This window comes from Pristiophorus japonicus, chromosome 8 (genome assembly GCF_044704955.1).
Source record: "Pristiophorus japonicus isolate sPriJap1 chromosome 8, sPriJap1.hap1, whole genome shotgun sequence".
NCBI lineage: Eukaryota > Metazoa > Chordata > Chondrichthyes > Pristiophoridae > Pristiophorus > Pristiophorus japonicus.
In genome coordinates this window covers 83,305,055-83,320,486 of record NC_091984.1, presented here as the reverse complement: position 1 = coordinate 83,320,486, position 15,432 = coordinate 83,305,055, and the positions used below count along the sequence as shown (strand labels likewise).

At 44.6% G+C, this 15,432-nt stretch overlaps 1 protein-coding gene and 1 long non-coding RNA gene across 2 annotated transcripts in view; both read right to left on the bottom strand.

Annotated features, from left to right (window-relative positions):
• Window positions 1-15,432, bottom strand: part of lrrc40 (leucine rich repeat containing 40) — a 104,301-nt gene that overhangs the window by 39,689 nt on the left and 49,180 nt on the right. Inside the window, exons 9-10 of the mRNA XM_070886985.1 lie at window positions 15,254-15,299; window positions 8,807-8,915 (exon numbers count right to left, since the gene is read on the bottom strand). Coding sequence (XP_070743086.1) covers window positions 8,807-8,915; window positions 15,254-15,299 — 155 coding nt within the window. The remainder of the gene's footprint in view (window positions 1-8,806; window positions 8,916-15,253; window positions 15,300-15,432) is intronic.
• LOC139268600 (uncharacterized) lies at window positions 10,898-12,418 on the bottom strand. The gene is made up of 3 exons (XR_011594067.1): window positions 12,327-12,418; window positions 12,057-12,217; window positions 10,898-11,736 (listed from the first exon to the last, which is right to left on the bottom strand). It is a non-coding gene; the product is annotated as an uncharacterized lncRNA (long non-coding RNA).

Genomic DNA, 15,432 nt, shown 5'->3' with positions numbered 1-15,432 from the left:
TCCATGCTGACTTGGACCAATCCTGTCACTGCTTTCCAAATGCGCTGCTATTTCATCTTTAATGATTGATTCCAACATTTTCCCCACTACTGAAGTCAGGCTAACCGGTCTATAATTACCCGTTTTCTCTCTCCCTCCTTTTTTAAAAAGTGCTGTTACATTAGCTAACCTCCAGTCCATAGGGACTGATCCAGAGTCAATAGACTGTTGGAAAATGATCACCAACGCATTCACTATTTCTAGGGCCACTTCTTTAAGTACTCTGGGATGTAGACTATCAGGCCCTGGGGATTTATCAGCCTTCAATCCCATCAATTTCCCTAACACAATTTCCCATCTAATAAAGATATCCTTCAGTTCCTCCTCCTCACTAGACCCTCGGTCCCCTAGTACATCCGGAAGGTTACTTGTGTCTTCCTTCGTGAAGACAGAACCAAAGTATTTGTTCAATTGGTCTGCCATTTCTTTGTTCCCCATTATTAATTCACCTGAATCCGACTGCAAGGGACCCAAGTTTGTCTTCACTAATCTTTTTCTCTTCACATATCTATAGAAGCTTTTGCAGTCAGTTTTTATGTTCCCGGCAAGCCTTCTCTCGTACTCTATTTTCCCCCTCTTAATTAAACCCTTTGTCTTCCTCTGCTGAATTCTAAATTTCTCCCAGTCCTCAGGTTTGCTGCTTTTTCTGGCTAATTTATATGCCTCTTCCTTGGATTTAACACTATCCTTAATTTTCCTTGTTAGCCACGGTTGAGCCACCTTCCCCGTTTTATTTTTACTCTAGACAGGATGTACAATTGTTGAAGTTCATGTATATGATCTTTAAATGTTTGCTACTGCCTATCCACCGTCAACCCTTTAAGTATCATTTGCCAGTCTAATCTAGCCAATTCGCGCCTCATACCGTCAAAGTTACCTTTCCTTAAGTTCTGGACCCTAGTTTCTGTCACTCTCCATCCTAATAAAAAATTCTACCATATTATGGTCACTCTTCCCCAAGGGGCCTCGCACAACAAGATTGCTAATTAGTCCTTCTCATTACACATCACCCAGTCTAGGATGGCCAGCTCTCTGGTTGGTTCCTCGACATATTGGTCTCGAAAACCATCCCTAATACACTCCAGGAAATCCTCCTCCACCGCATTGCTACCAGTTTGGTTAGCCCAATCAATATGTAGATTAAACTCGCCCACGTTAACTGCTGTACCTTTATTGCACACATCCCTTATTTCTTGTTTGATGCTGTCCCCAATCTTACTACTATTTGATGGCCTGTACACAACTCCCACTAGCATCTTCTGCCCTCTGGTATTCCGTAGCTCCACCCATACCGATTCCACATCATCCCAGCTAATGTCCTTCCTTACAATTGCATTGATTTCCTCTTTAACCAGCAACGCCACCCCGCCTCCTTTTCCTTTCTGTCTATCCTTCCTAAATGCTGAATACCTCTGGATGTTGAGTTCCCAGCCTTGGTCACCCTGGAGCCATGTCTCCGTGATGCCAATCACATCATATCCATTAACTGCTATCTGTGCAGTTGATTCGTCCACCTTATTCCGAATACTCCTCGCATTGAGGCAGAGCCTTCAGGCTTGTCTTTTTAATACACTTTGCCCCTTTAGAATTTCGGAGGCTACTTGCTGTACTCCCGAGACTGTCGGTCAGTTCATTGTTGTGTGCTGCATGCTGCATAACTTAGCCATCATGAGGCAACAGCACCTGGTAGTGGAAGACCTACCTGCAGTGAGAGCGGCTGATGATAATGATGTGGAAGATGCAGGTGACGAGCAGGAAGAGGAGGATGAGGAAGCCATGTAAGTGCCTGAGGCTGGAGCATGACGGCAGAGGGGGGTGGGCCATCGTGCTCCTTTAACGATTGCTCGAGCCTTGTGCCAGCAGCTCATCCGTGAACGCTTTACTGATGCCTGAGGGCTCAGCGATAACTATTCCACATGGATATGTTTATTGTTTGGAGCGGTTCTGTAATATTGTGTTGTGTTAATGGAACGTGATTCAGTTTTAATGTAAAATATATTTTATTCAAAAGTTTACAATGTACTTAACTTAAATAAAATTATTCTTCTATCAAACTTTACTTTAATATCACTTATAAACTTGTAAATTTACATAACTTGCAAAAAACTTTTAATTTGAGAACAGTTACAACAGTAACAATAATAACAACAGCAAAGAAAGGCTGCACCCATCTCTCCTCCCCCTTAGTCTAAGACCACCCGCCGCACTTGGTCTTGGACTCTCCACCACCCCTGCCCGCAGGCAGTGGCGGTGTTTTTGGGCTTGGTACCAAAGCTTACTCATTCTAACATCTCGGGTGCTGCACACCTAGAGGGGGGGGGGGCGGGGGGGCGTCAGCGTCAGGCCGCAAGTTGGAGGGCCTGACTTGGGGCTCTTCAGAGGCTGGTGTGGGAATTGCAGTGGGAGTAGCAGTTGATTCTGTCAATGGGTGTGGGGTCTGGGTGTGTTCCCTTATTGCAGCAGCTAACTCACACATGCTGTCCCTCGTGCACCCTGACAGTGTCTCAGAGGACTGCAATAATCCCTCCCTAATGGCCAGTACTACCTCTGACATTCCCTCACTCAATGCCAGTGTTATGGTTTGCACTACCTCTGACATTCCCTCCCTCATGGCTACTATTCCCTCACTCATGGTCCCGGCGAGTGTTGTTACTTTTCCCGACAGTCCCGCTACCTCATCACTCACCCCAGTGATGGTGTCCAGGAGTGATCGGATAAGGTCAAAAGCTCTCCGCACTCAATGACATCACCTGAACCACATCTGTTACATCCTACATCTCAGGAGAGTGTGGTCGAGCTCTCCTTCCCCTCCTCACCCTATGTGCGGCTCGCTGCATCCCACTGGGACCCGCAGCTTCGGATGGTGGGGCCCTGGGTGTGCCTCGCTGTATCCCACTGGGACCCGCAGCCTCGGATGGTGGGGCCCTGGGTGTGCCTCGCTGCATCCCACTGGGACCCGCAGCCTCGGATGGTGGGGCCCTGGGTGTGGCTCGCTGCATCCCACTGGGACCCGCAGCCTCGGATGGTGGGGCCCTGGGTGTGCCTTGCTGCACCCCGCTACTGGGATCTGCAACCTCGGAAGGTGCAAAACCATGGAATGTCCCACCAACACTCAAACCACGGAAGGGGCTGTCACCTCCATGAGCAGCATCTCCTCCAAAATCAGTAAAACAGTGGAAACTTCATCCAGCTCTATCCTCTCCCCCTGTTCGAGTTCTTTCCCTTTTATTATGTGTCACCTTTCTCTGCAAAGATGAAAATGTAATTTTTTTTATATAGAGAGGGTGTTTTTCTGCTGGGTGGGATATGCACTGCTGGTCACATTTACAATTGCATTGAATAAATGAAAATATTCATTACACTAACTACTTTACCAAGGGCCTGCCATTTCTTTTTACACTGGCTTCCAGATCTCGTGGTGTTCACCATTGCACAGTAATCTTCTGCAACTTGGTTCCAACGTTTCTTCATTTCTTTTGGTGGAACTTTTATGTGACCTCTGCTGGTATCCACCTCCTGCCATCTGTTCTCAATCACAGTAACTAGTGCCTCCACTTCTTCCTGCAAGAAGTTCTTGGTCCTTGGTCCACATTGCATCTTGTATTGTTCCAGCTGTGATTTTCCCAATGCTCTCACACAGCACTCCTCGCATACACACACAACTGGCTCTTTAAAAATGGCCGACTGCCAAATCTGAACTGTACTGAGCCATACGCGTCCACTGAAACTACGGAAAAAACGTAACTTTTTTTTCCGTGCATGTGCAGAAGGTGCAGCTTCGTTTTTTGGCGCAGACAGCAGGCTCCACCCCGCGAGGAGACTGGATACGCTGCACAGCGCCAAATTCAAATTATACGTCGGGCAAAGTTTGACAAAATATTTCTGCCGCATTTCTGGCCTAGAAAACCCGGCGTAACTCTGGCAATATGCCAGAAAATGGGCTTGGGAAAAATTGAGCCCTAACTATTACACCAGTCCTCTATATTTTAAATAAAAGTTCATATTATTGCAATTTGAGTCAGGAGAACACTGATGGAGTCATTTTGCCCATTAAATCTGATTATCTACCTTCTAGAGTCATTTCCAGAATAGCATTGGTAGAAGAGGAAGGACATGTTGATCTTGCTCTTGATGATGGATGGCATGTTACAGGAGCAGTGGATAAAGAATTGGGATAGAAAAGGGAAAAAAATATCTTCCCCAATGGCCTACTGGGCAAATGTGGTACAGTATGTTACTGAGTTTCAGAGACCAGAAAATCTAAAGTTCTCAAGCAAAAAAATGGGTCCACAAGAGGCATCCTCTTGTGCTAAAATTTCTATGTTCAATTCTAGATCTTCGCCTTTCACCTGCCAACACTCAAAGTCTAGGCTAGGAATAGCGAATTAATGAGGTTACGATCTGTGCCCCTAGAACTATAGCTCACAGAGTCTGCGCCTTGACGAGATGAAGAGGGAAAATTAGCAAAAATAAAGCTCGCCTTCAGAAATAATATAACCTTCTCTGAACACCAATGTATTTACACCTGGAGCTAAAAATTCACCAACCTTGCGCCCGGTTTTTGGTGAAAAACGGTGAACCAGCAGTTTGAGAAGTCTTGCGCCAGTGGTTTTTAAGTACCGCTGGGGAGCAGACCGCCATCGTGCAAGACTCGAAATACCGCTTTCGCCAAAAATTTGGTGACCCGTATTCTGTGCAAAAAATAACACCCGGGAAAAACCTGCGTAACAGCTCATGGAACAATGGCAGGTATGAAGATCTGCAAAAAAGGTAAGTTAAAGTTTTTATTTTTTAATTCTTTTGCAGTGATTCAATAGTTATGTGTCTTGTGAATGTTTTGTGATGTTTTATTTTTTGAATTTTTTGGTTGGGAGGGGGGGGGGGGTGGGGGGTGGGGGGAGGAGGTGTTTTCCCCCCTCCCAAGGCCTCTCTTACAACGGTAATTGGCATCGGACTAAAGTTGGCGAGGATCGTGGTTTCCGCCGCGAATCCTCGTGCAACGCCGATTTTTACTGCTGGCCGCATTTTTACCCGAAACTTAGGCCTTAAAAAACTAGTGGAGTGATAGCAGTATTTTTTCGCCAAAAATACCGCCATCACCAAAAAACTATTTTCTAGCCCTTGTATTCTATTTATATCTACAATTTGGCTGCAAAACAATTATTCACATCAAAATTCAATCAGTATCTCTGATATCTGATGTCTTTTGCAAACCATGTACCTCATTACCGACTTACCAAATGGTTATTTCTGTTCCACATATCTATTTAGTGATATAGTAAAATTCTTATGTCTGCATGCACTATATGTCAGCTTTTCCCATCATTGGGCCAGATTTTTGGCTTTCGAAGTTTTTCGGTGAAAATGGTAGCGATACGTTAAAATTACCGTTTTCGCTGAACTACTAGCGGCCTTTGGGGTCGCATCGGTAAGGGAGGCGTTCCACGATTATCCGCAACGCAAAACGTGAGTTTTGACAACTTCCGGTAAAATTCAAAAAAAATTCCAAAAAAATTTACATGACCCTTAACTAACTAATTGCTGCAAAAAAATTAAAATATTAAAACTTTGGGCTCAATTTTCCCCAATTATCTGTGCCGCTTTGTTGGCATGCACCGTTTTTTTTTGGAGTAAATTAAAATCTCCAAGTTTCCCAAAGTTTCTGCACCAGAGTAATTCATTTAGGTTAGTTTTTTGTAGGCTACGAATTTTTTTATACCTCATTGGGGGCATAACCTGCCACCTGCGCCAATTCTGGCTATTTATGCAAGTTTGGCCAACTACGATTTTTCTTAAGACGGCACATGTGTCCGTTCTGAAAAATCTTCTGGGCAGTTAACAAAATCAGCGCTGGCAAGAGAATCAGCGCAGAAGGTCCAGTTCCACAGCAGGGACAGCAGTGGCAGACAGGGAGAGAGAGTGGGTAATTATAACCTCTTTTACTTCCCGGTTCTGTATGTAGTACTGTAACAATTTCCTTTTTATCTTTAATCTTGAATTAACTTTTATCTGAGGCTTTTGGTCTGGGCTGTTCAACCTTTCGGTCTGGGCTAGGAGCGGTACCGGCTCTGAGGGAGCGGGGGCTGGCGAGAGGCCTTTCGGCCTGGGCTAGGAGCAGCACCGGCGCAACCAGGGCAGACCCAAGGACTCCTTGCAGAGCTTGGGGGGAGCACCACTTCTCCTCCTGGATGACAGGAGTTTTGATAGGTATTAAAACATTTTTACCGTGGCCTCTTCTGTGCAGTCGGCGTCGTGGCTCTGCCTGGGCTACGAGTGGTACCAGCTCTGGGGGGCCTTTCGGCCTGGGCTAGGGGCGTTACCGGCTCCGGGGTAGGGAGGCCTTTCGGCCTGGGCTAGGGGCGTTACCGGCTCCGGGGTAGGGAGGCCTTTCGGCCTGGGCTAGGGGCGTTACTGGATCCGGGGTAGGGAGGCCTTTCGGCCTGGGCTAGGGGCAGCACGGGGTTTGGTGGAGGGGGGGGGGGTGGGGGAAAGAGGGTAGCCTTTCCAATTCAGTTTACTTTTGGCACAAAGACTCATCTTGGTAAGCAGCAATGTGCTTGTGCAGGTTGCTGTGAGCTGGTCTTGTATGTTTCACTTTCCAGCCTCAGCGTGTCCCTAGTTACCCTGGTAACCTGATCTTTTTGCCGCACATCTTGGGCTCCACCCACAGAGTTTAAGGCTAAAGTGTGCCAGGCCACATTCAGAAGTTAAAACGGGGAAACTTTCAATTTTTTTTGGCGTAGTCAGGCCCCCAAAAAAGGGTGTAACTGTTCAAATATGCCAAAAAACGGCATTGGTGAAAAGTGAGCCTTTAACTTACCTTTTTTTTGAAGGTTTTCGCACTTACCACTGCTGGCAGGACTGCACAGATAGGTTTTACTTGTCGCTGTTCTGGACGCGGCGTACGGGTCGGCGTACTGCCGAAACTCTGACGGTAATGCAATCCACGTCTTAACACGTCCGGCACAGCTCTCCCCGGCGGTACGTCCCATCGCCACCACAAATAACAAGCCAAGGATCTCGCCCAGGCTTTGCAACCGGGTTTTCGCCACGGAGAAACCCGTTCGCAAAACCCTCGAAAATACAGCCCATAAATATGTACACATTTATAATGGAACTGCTATGTAAACATGTCATACATAATTACACCCTCCAGTCAGTGGTGGTGCTGCAGGGCCTCAGTTTTGTTTCCCCCCCCCCAATTCCACAGGCAGTATTGCACAGAAACTCATATGCTGCACCGAACTTTACTTCTCTGCTTTTCAAATTGCAGTAAGTTTTGCTATAGTATTATATAAAAATAACAGGACACAAGACTTTAAAGTCAGGACTAAATTATGTTTGCACTCCCTGGCCCAATTATGGTTGTAGCATCTCAATTTTTTTGTCTCAGCTCCCCAGCCTGTACTGGAAACACACATTTATGCACCAATCAACTCCAATTCTCTGCTTTCCAAATTGCTGTAAATTTTGCTATTTCACTACATATAATATATTATAATACATATAATAGTATAAATCAAAGAATTATATAAAAATAAGGTCAGAATGTAAGACTTCAAAATCACAACTAAAATAGGTCTGTGGGCCTCAGTTCAATTATCCCCCACTTCACTTAAAAATCACTTGCTGTATGCAATGCCACGGAATAATAACTAGTATATTAAAAACGAGTAAATGTTTTTTTTTAAATCAACAGAAAATATTCAGCTCTTATTTCACCACTTATTTTCAAACGTCAAGATGTTCAATTAAAATTAAGTCACATTGGCTTTTAAAGTACACCGGAATCTTTGTAAAATAGAGTAGAATTTCTGCAGGGGTTCTCCTGATCATCTGTTGTAACTTCAGTAGAGCCCCTGGAGAAATGACATAAATGGCCACTGCCGCCATTTCTCGGGGGTTTCTGCCAAGGTTGTAGTGAAAGGTTTTAAATGGATCCCTGCGGAAATTCTAGCTGCAAATTTTTAATGTTGGAATTCACTTCAATGATTTCTTGTGATCCAGTAAATCATTACCATCTCAAATATTTTTAATTAATTTTTGTGCTCAAAGTTAGGATCATCAAATGTAAACCTTTTCTAACGTTGGCATCACTGTTAACATAAACTTGTCTATATACATATACAGATCTAGCAGTTAGGTGCAGAGTAAACCTCAGCTTATTCTTACTTACATGAGTCCTTAATCTCAACCTCAAGTGTACTTTCTACTACACCATTTCCCACATAAGGCATCCTTATGGCCAGAGTCACCCATAGAATATATCTTGAATTCAATCCCAAATTTATTTCTTAACAGAAAGAAAAGGCTGTGCTCAAATTCAGCCCAGATTGATGAGATCAGAGACTGTAGTAGTGCTAGTCCACTGCACCAATGCCCCTCTTTACTTTACCCACAATTAAGTTAGTACAATTACAAATTTCAAAAGTTTAAATTCAAAGTGAAATTTGAACAAGTGCAGTTGTAGAGAGTGGCAACTGGCAACCTGAACAAATTCTAAAATACAAATACTAAGTTTGCTTTGAGGCTTTCCCATGCAAATACTGCAGTGAAAATGTTTTTTTAAACAATGCTACAATACATAACTTTAATTTCTCAAGCTGCAAATAATGTAAACACTATTTATACTGAGAAGCTGGGTATTAACTGGTATTATACCACAAGATGCACAAGCTTTAGAAGAACAGATCAATAAATCTGCATTAAAAAAAAAATACAAAAATCTCAATATTGTCAAATTTATTCTTGTTCCACAATGACGTACCTGTATTCTAACACTTTCTGCGTTCCTATGGCATACATAGTGGTCCTAGACTCACTTGGAAGGGTCATAGCTGTTGCTGGACAACTGTCACCATGGTGAGTTGGTTGTTCTAGTCAAAAACATGTAAAATCAACTTTTATTTGTGCCACAAGTACATCTGCATAAAATATGGCTCAATTTTCCCCAATTATCTGTGCCATTTTTTTGACATGTGCCGTTTTTTCTGGCGTAAATTAAAATTTCCAAGTTTCCCCAAAGTTTCTACGCCAGCATAACTCAGTTAATTACGATTTTTTTTAGGTTCGTTTTTTTTTACATCATGGGGGCATAACCTGATGTCTGTGCCAGTTTTTCACATTTAAGCAAGTTTGGCCAACTTACATTTTTCCTAGGACGGCGTATGTGGCCACTCCCAAAAAACCTCTGGGCACTTAAAAACCAGCGTATATTAAAAAATCGATGCAGAAAGACGCCATTGTTTTTAGGCGAGGTTTTGGAGGGAGTCAAGAAGGCAAAGAATATCTATCAGGAAGCTTAATTTTTTCAAAGTGAAAAGGGAGAAAATGGAAGTCTAATGCAATTCTTTGATTTTTTTTCAAAGTACTATGCCACCACTGAATGTCTCCTCAGTGAGCTCGAGGGTCGAAGCATCGGCCGGCAGACTTGCTCCCTCACCCGGACACAGGGGCTTGGCTTCAAAAGAAGCCCGAGGAGGATGGGTGGAAGCTGAACTGAAGGAATAAGAGCCCTTAGCCTATACAGCAGCTTCAAAAGAAGCCCGGGGGGGCTGACAGGACACTGAGCCCGTGTGCAGGCGAAGGAGCGATTCTGCCAGCTGACCCTCGAGCCCAATGAGAGGTTCGGTGGTGGGGTGGTACTTTGAAAAAAATCAAAAATTAAAGAATTGCATTAGACTTTGTTTCTTTATTGAATGCCTAGCTTCCCGTTCTAGGCAAGCTTATTGCGCATGCGCACACCAGGGTGTGATCCATGCTAGGGCATCGACATTGGGGAGATAGAGAGGAAAGAAGGGGCGAGTGCTTTCTCTTGCTGTTTTGAGCTTCTTGCAAAGCTACAATTAAATTATGGGGGCAATATTGACAATGCATTACCTCATGCAAGGCTTTGGCATGGTTGTGCTATAGAAAAGATTGATTCGACATCATCACGAGGAACCTCAGAACACGTAGGATGATGGGCAGGAGGCCTTACCAACATTGGGTATATCGAGACAGGCGTTCATACCTGCACCTGAGTGATGCATACTGTGTCAGAAGGCTGCATTTCTGCAAAGAAGTTGTAAGATCTGAGAGTTAATAAAAGCAGACCTGCACCCTAGAGGCGTCAGGAGGACTGCTTTGTCAGTTGAAGTAAAGGTTACAGCTGCACTTTCATTTTATGCCTCTGGATCATTCCAGACCACAACTGGGGATGTGTGTGCCATTTCTCAACATGCTGCTCAACTTAGCCATCATGAGGCAGCAGCAGCTAGTAGTAGAAGATCCACCTGAGGTGAGAGTGGCTGATGATGAGGAGGAAGATGCAGATGATGAGGACGAGGACGAGGACGAGGACGAGGACGAGGACGAGGACGAGGACGAGGACGAGGACGAGGACGAGGACGAGGACGAGGACGAGGACGAGGACGAGGACGAGGAAGCTATGCAACTAACTGAACCCGGAGCACGATGGCAGAGAAGGGCAGGCCGTCGTGCCCCTTTAACGATTGCTCGAGTCTTGCGCCAACAGCTCATCCATTGCCTGAAGGCTCAGCGGCAATTATTCCAAATGGACCTTGTTTACTGTTTGGACCTGTTCCGTAATGTTGTGTTGATGGAACAAATAATGGAAATGATTCAGTTATAATTTAAAATATATTTTATTCAGAAGTTTAACACTTGTTTGAACTTAACATAACTTTAATAAAAATATTCTTGTATCAAACTTTAAAGTTTTCAGTTAAGATCACTTACAAACATTTAAACTTGTAAATTTACATCACATATGAAAAATGTTTAATTTGAGAACAGTTACAACAGTAACAACAATAATAACAGCAGCAAAGAAAGGCTGCATGCATCTCTCCTCCACATTATTCTAAGACCGGCCACTGCGCTTGGTCTTGTTGACTCCACCCCTGCCCGCAGGCGGTGGCAGTGTTTCTCGTGTTGCTACCAAGCTTATTCTTTCGAACATCTCGGGTAATACGCACTTCTTGATGGGGGGGGTGTGAGCAGGCGGCAATTTGGAAGGCCCGGCTTGGGCTGGGGATTGGAGCGGGAGTGGCAGTTGATTCCGTCCATGGCCGCGGGGTCTGGGCCTGTTCCCTTATTGCAGCAACTACCTCCGACATTCCCTCCCTCATGTGCCCCGACAGCATCTCAACTATCTGCCACATTCCCTCCCTCGTTTGCCCGGACAGTGTTCCCATTTCTCGTGAGTGTGTTGTTACTTTAGTCGACAGTCCCGATACCTCAACACCCACCCCACTGATGGCGTCCAGGAGTGACCATGCAAGGTCAATGCTCTCCCCACTCATTGCCATCATCTGAACCACATCTGTTACATCCTGTCGAGCTCTCCTTCCACTCCTCACCCTGGGTGTGGCTCACTGCATCTCACTGGGACCCGCAGCCTCGGACGGTGGGGCCCGGGATATGCCTTACTGCACCCCACTGGAACCCGCAGCCTCGGACTGTGTGAAATCATGGAATGTCCCAACACTCGTAACACTCAGGAAAGGGGCTGGTACCTCACCTTCTCCAGAGTGAGTACAACAGTGGAGGCTTCATCCTCCCCCTCCCCTTGCTCCTCACCCCCATGCTCTTAGTCTGGAAGGTGGGATTGGAAGATGTTCTCCGCTTCAGGCTCATCTGCGTCCGAATCTTCTTCTGCATCAGCTTCAGCCTCGTCAGGGTTGGCCTCAAATTCTGCAAAATATAACAGAACACATGGTTAGCAACAGAGGAGGGGGCTGGGTGGCATGAGTAGGCTCACACAGCGCAGGCAGCAGGCTCATTTGAAGGACAACGATGAATGATAGCACATTGCATCAACCGAAGCAAAAAAAAAGTACATTCTTAAAATGGGCATCATTGTCACTTTGGAGTTACTAATACAAAATTGCATCAAATGAAAACATTTTATAAATCACATGCAAACAGGAGATATCCCCATGAACCGAAACATGGCTAGCTCGCGCAGTACTTAACATTTAGCAAAGCCAGACTGTGGAATTTGTAGGACTTACCCTCTCCCTCGAGTGCGCCCAGCTTGTGCAGTGGTGGTTGTTTTTCTCCAGACAGGAACCATCAAAGCAGCAACCTTGTCTTCCAAGGGTGTCAGTGGGTGCAGATTTACCGGGCCTCCTCCTATTCGAGTTCTCTCTCTTTTGTTGTGTGCCATCTTTCTCTAAAAAGATGAAAATATAACTTTAGGAGGTGTCTTTCTGTTGGGTGGGACATACAAATGGTCACATTTACAATTGCAATTCCAGTGAATAAATGAAAATATTACTTACACTTACTACTTGACCAAGGTCCTGCCACTTCTTTTTGCACTGGCCTCCAGACTTCGGGGTGGTCACCATTTATCAGTAATCTTCTGCAAGTTGGTTCCAGCGTTTCTTCATTTATTTTGGTGAAATTTTTACGTGACCTCTGCTGGTGTCCAGTTCGTGCCATCTGGCCTCAATTATAGTAACTAGTCCCTCCAGTTCCTCGTGAGAAATTCTTGGTCCTTGAGCCGCGTTGCATATTGCAACTCCGATTTTTTCCACTGAGAATGAAAGTTCTCACACAGTTCTCATACAACTGGCTCTTTAAAAATGGCCGAATGTAGACCAGGTGTACTGGCCATGCGTGCCCATAGCAGTCACGTTAAAAAAAAAAATTTTTAATTTCTGCGCATGCACAGAAGGGGGAGCATCCTTTTTTCGGCTCCAGCTCCAAAGCCAAAGGACAGGCTGCGCTGCGCCAATTAAAAAAATTAGAATGGGGAAACTTTCAAGTTTTTTTTTGAAGTAGTCAGGGCCAAAACAAACAGGCGTAACTCTTGAAATATGCCAAAAAACAGCATTGGGGAAAATTGAGCCCTATATTTTTACCACTTATTTTCACACTGTTTTTAGCTATCCCCTGTCATTCATCACTCTCAGGTCAACAGGAGTCAGTCAAAACCGGATTTCTTCATAACAAATTTACAGCATATAAAAGTAAAATACTACTAGTTATACATAATTTAACCAGTCAAGTTCTGGTATCCTTCTGGTGAATCTACATTGTACCTCCTCTAAGATCAATATTTGTTTTCTGAGGTGCGATGCCCAAAACTGAATATAATATTCCAGGTGGGGTCTGACCAAAGCTCTCTACCACTGAAGCATCACTTCCCCACTTTAGTATCCATGCCAACCCCCTTGTGGCGAAGGCCTATATTCCATTGGCCTTTTTGATTGTTTTTTGTACCTGTGCACAAGTTTTTAGTGATTTATGTACATGGACACCTAAATCCCGTTGCTCCTTAACTCCTGGTCTCTCACCATTAAGAAACTATTCCGATTTGTCCAGAGTCAAAGTGGATGATATCACACCTAGGAAGGTGGTGCACTGAGGAAGGCTTGCACTGTAAAGCTTGCATTGAGAAATCTGCTCTAGGAAGAGATATGAGAGAGATACAGGAAGTCAGTCAGGTCTTTAAGCAGAAAACTGTGAGGGGAATCTTTGGCCTGGCTTAGGAGGAGAAAGCAGGAGGGTAGTTAAGAATTATGTTGTTCTAATACCCAGCTCAAATTATAAGGGCAATTATTAGACCCGAAAATATGCTATTGTATAGTTAAATAATGGGCAGTATGGCACACCTCTAAACACAAGATGCCCAAACTGCCTACAGGAATGAGTAGCACTGCTGTACCCAGAATACTCTGACCCCGTCACACAGCACTGTCCCCTAGTCATAAAAATCCACGACGCGGCCTTGGACAATGTGGACCTTTTTCCATACCTTGGAAGTTACTATTAGCAAGGGCAGACATCGATGACGAGATCCAACACCGCCTCCAGTATGCCAGCGCAGCCTTCAGTCGCTTGAGGAAGAGAGTGTTTGAAGACCAGGACCTCAAATCTGGCAACAAGCTATGGTCTACAGGGCAGTAGTGATACCCACTCTCCTATATGGCTCAGAGACGTGGACCATATACAGTAGACACCTCAAAGTGCTGGAGAAATATCACCAGCGCTGCCTCCACAAGATCCTGCAAATCCACTGGGAGGATTGACACACAAACGTCAGTGCTCTCGCTCAGGCTAACATCCTCAGCATCGAAGCACTGACCACACTCAACCAGCTCCGTTGGGCGGGCCACATCGTCTGCATGCCCGACACGAGACTCCCAAAGCATGCGCTCTACTTGGAACTCCGACACAGCAAGCGAGCCCCAGGTGGGCAGAGGAAACATTTAAAGGACACCATCAAAGCCTCCTTGATAAAGTGCAACATCCCCACCAGCACCTGGGAATCCCTGGCCCAAGAGCTTCCGGGAGGGCGTTGAGCACCTCGAGTCTCGTCGCCGAGAGCATGCAGAAATCAAGCGCAGACAGCGTAAGGAGTGTGTGGCAAACCGGACTGCCCATCCACTCATTCCTCAACCACTGTCTGTTGCACCTGTAATTCCCATATTGGACTGTACAGTCACCTGAGAACTCACTTTTAGAGTGGAAGCAAGTCTTCCTCTATTTCGAGGGACTGCCTATGATGATGATCTAAGGCACGACCCTAAAGTTGTAACATCATAAGCTAACAAAATAGTAGAGCAGGCTCAATGGGCCAAATGGCTTACTTCTATTTGTCTTTAGCAATTTGTCAAATTGATAAACATGGTCGCCCACTCATGAGATCCAATTTTTGTTTCCCCCTTCCACAGGAGGCAAAACATCTCAAAATTATTTCCTCCTCCTGAAATACATCCTTACCAGCCATTTGAGGCGTGGAGGACCCTGAATGCACACATTACACTCCTACGCCTCTACAATGCCATTTTGAAATTGGCCACTATAAACACAGAAAGAACAGTTGATGATACCTCTCTCAGATCTTCACTCTCTGCGGAGAAGCACTAGCCCACTACTGAAAACATTCTCAGATGAACACCAGGAGCTCACCAAATGAAGAATTGAAAATGCAAACCTACATCATACAACTCAATGGTCTATGTTACTATTGTATTCCTGGGGACATCGAATTTTTAACCTTTTGTTGAAGGTTAGTGTGTTCAAATACCATAGGGACACTTAATAGATAGCCACAAAACAACCATTGTACAAAATTCAATGTAGCTTAAATGTAAAAATTATTGTGCTATGATCGTAGCAAAATGTACTCGTTTTCAATAAATTTAGACTAGAACGCCACTTAAATAGACATTTAAGCAAAATACAAGTTGGTTTGTACCTTCTATTCTACTTCTTAAGTACTTTAGAAGTTCTTGAGTTCCTCTCTGGGAAAAAAACAAAGTTTTACAAAGATCAATTAAGAAGCTCCGGAGTTTCTGAGAAAAAAAGATTACACAAAAGATCAACTTTTAAAATAATTTGGACAAAGTCAGTATTTACTACTAGGTGTAACTAGCA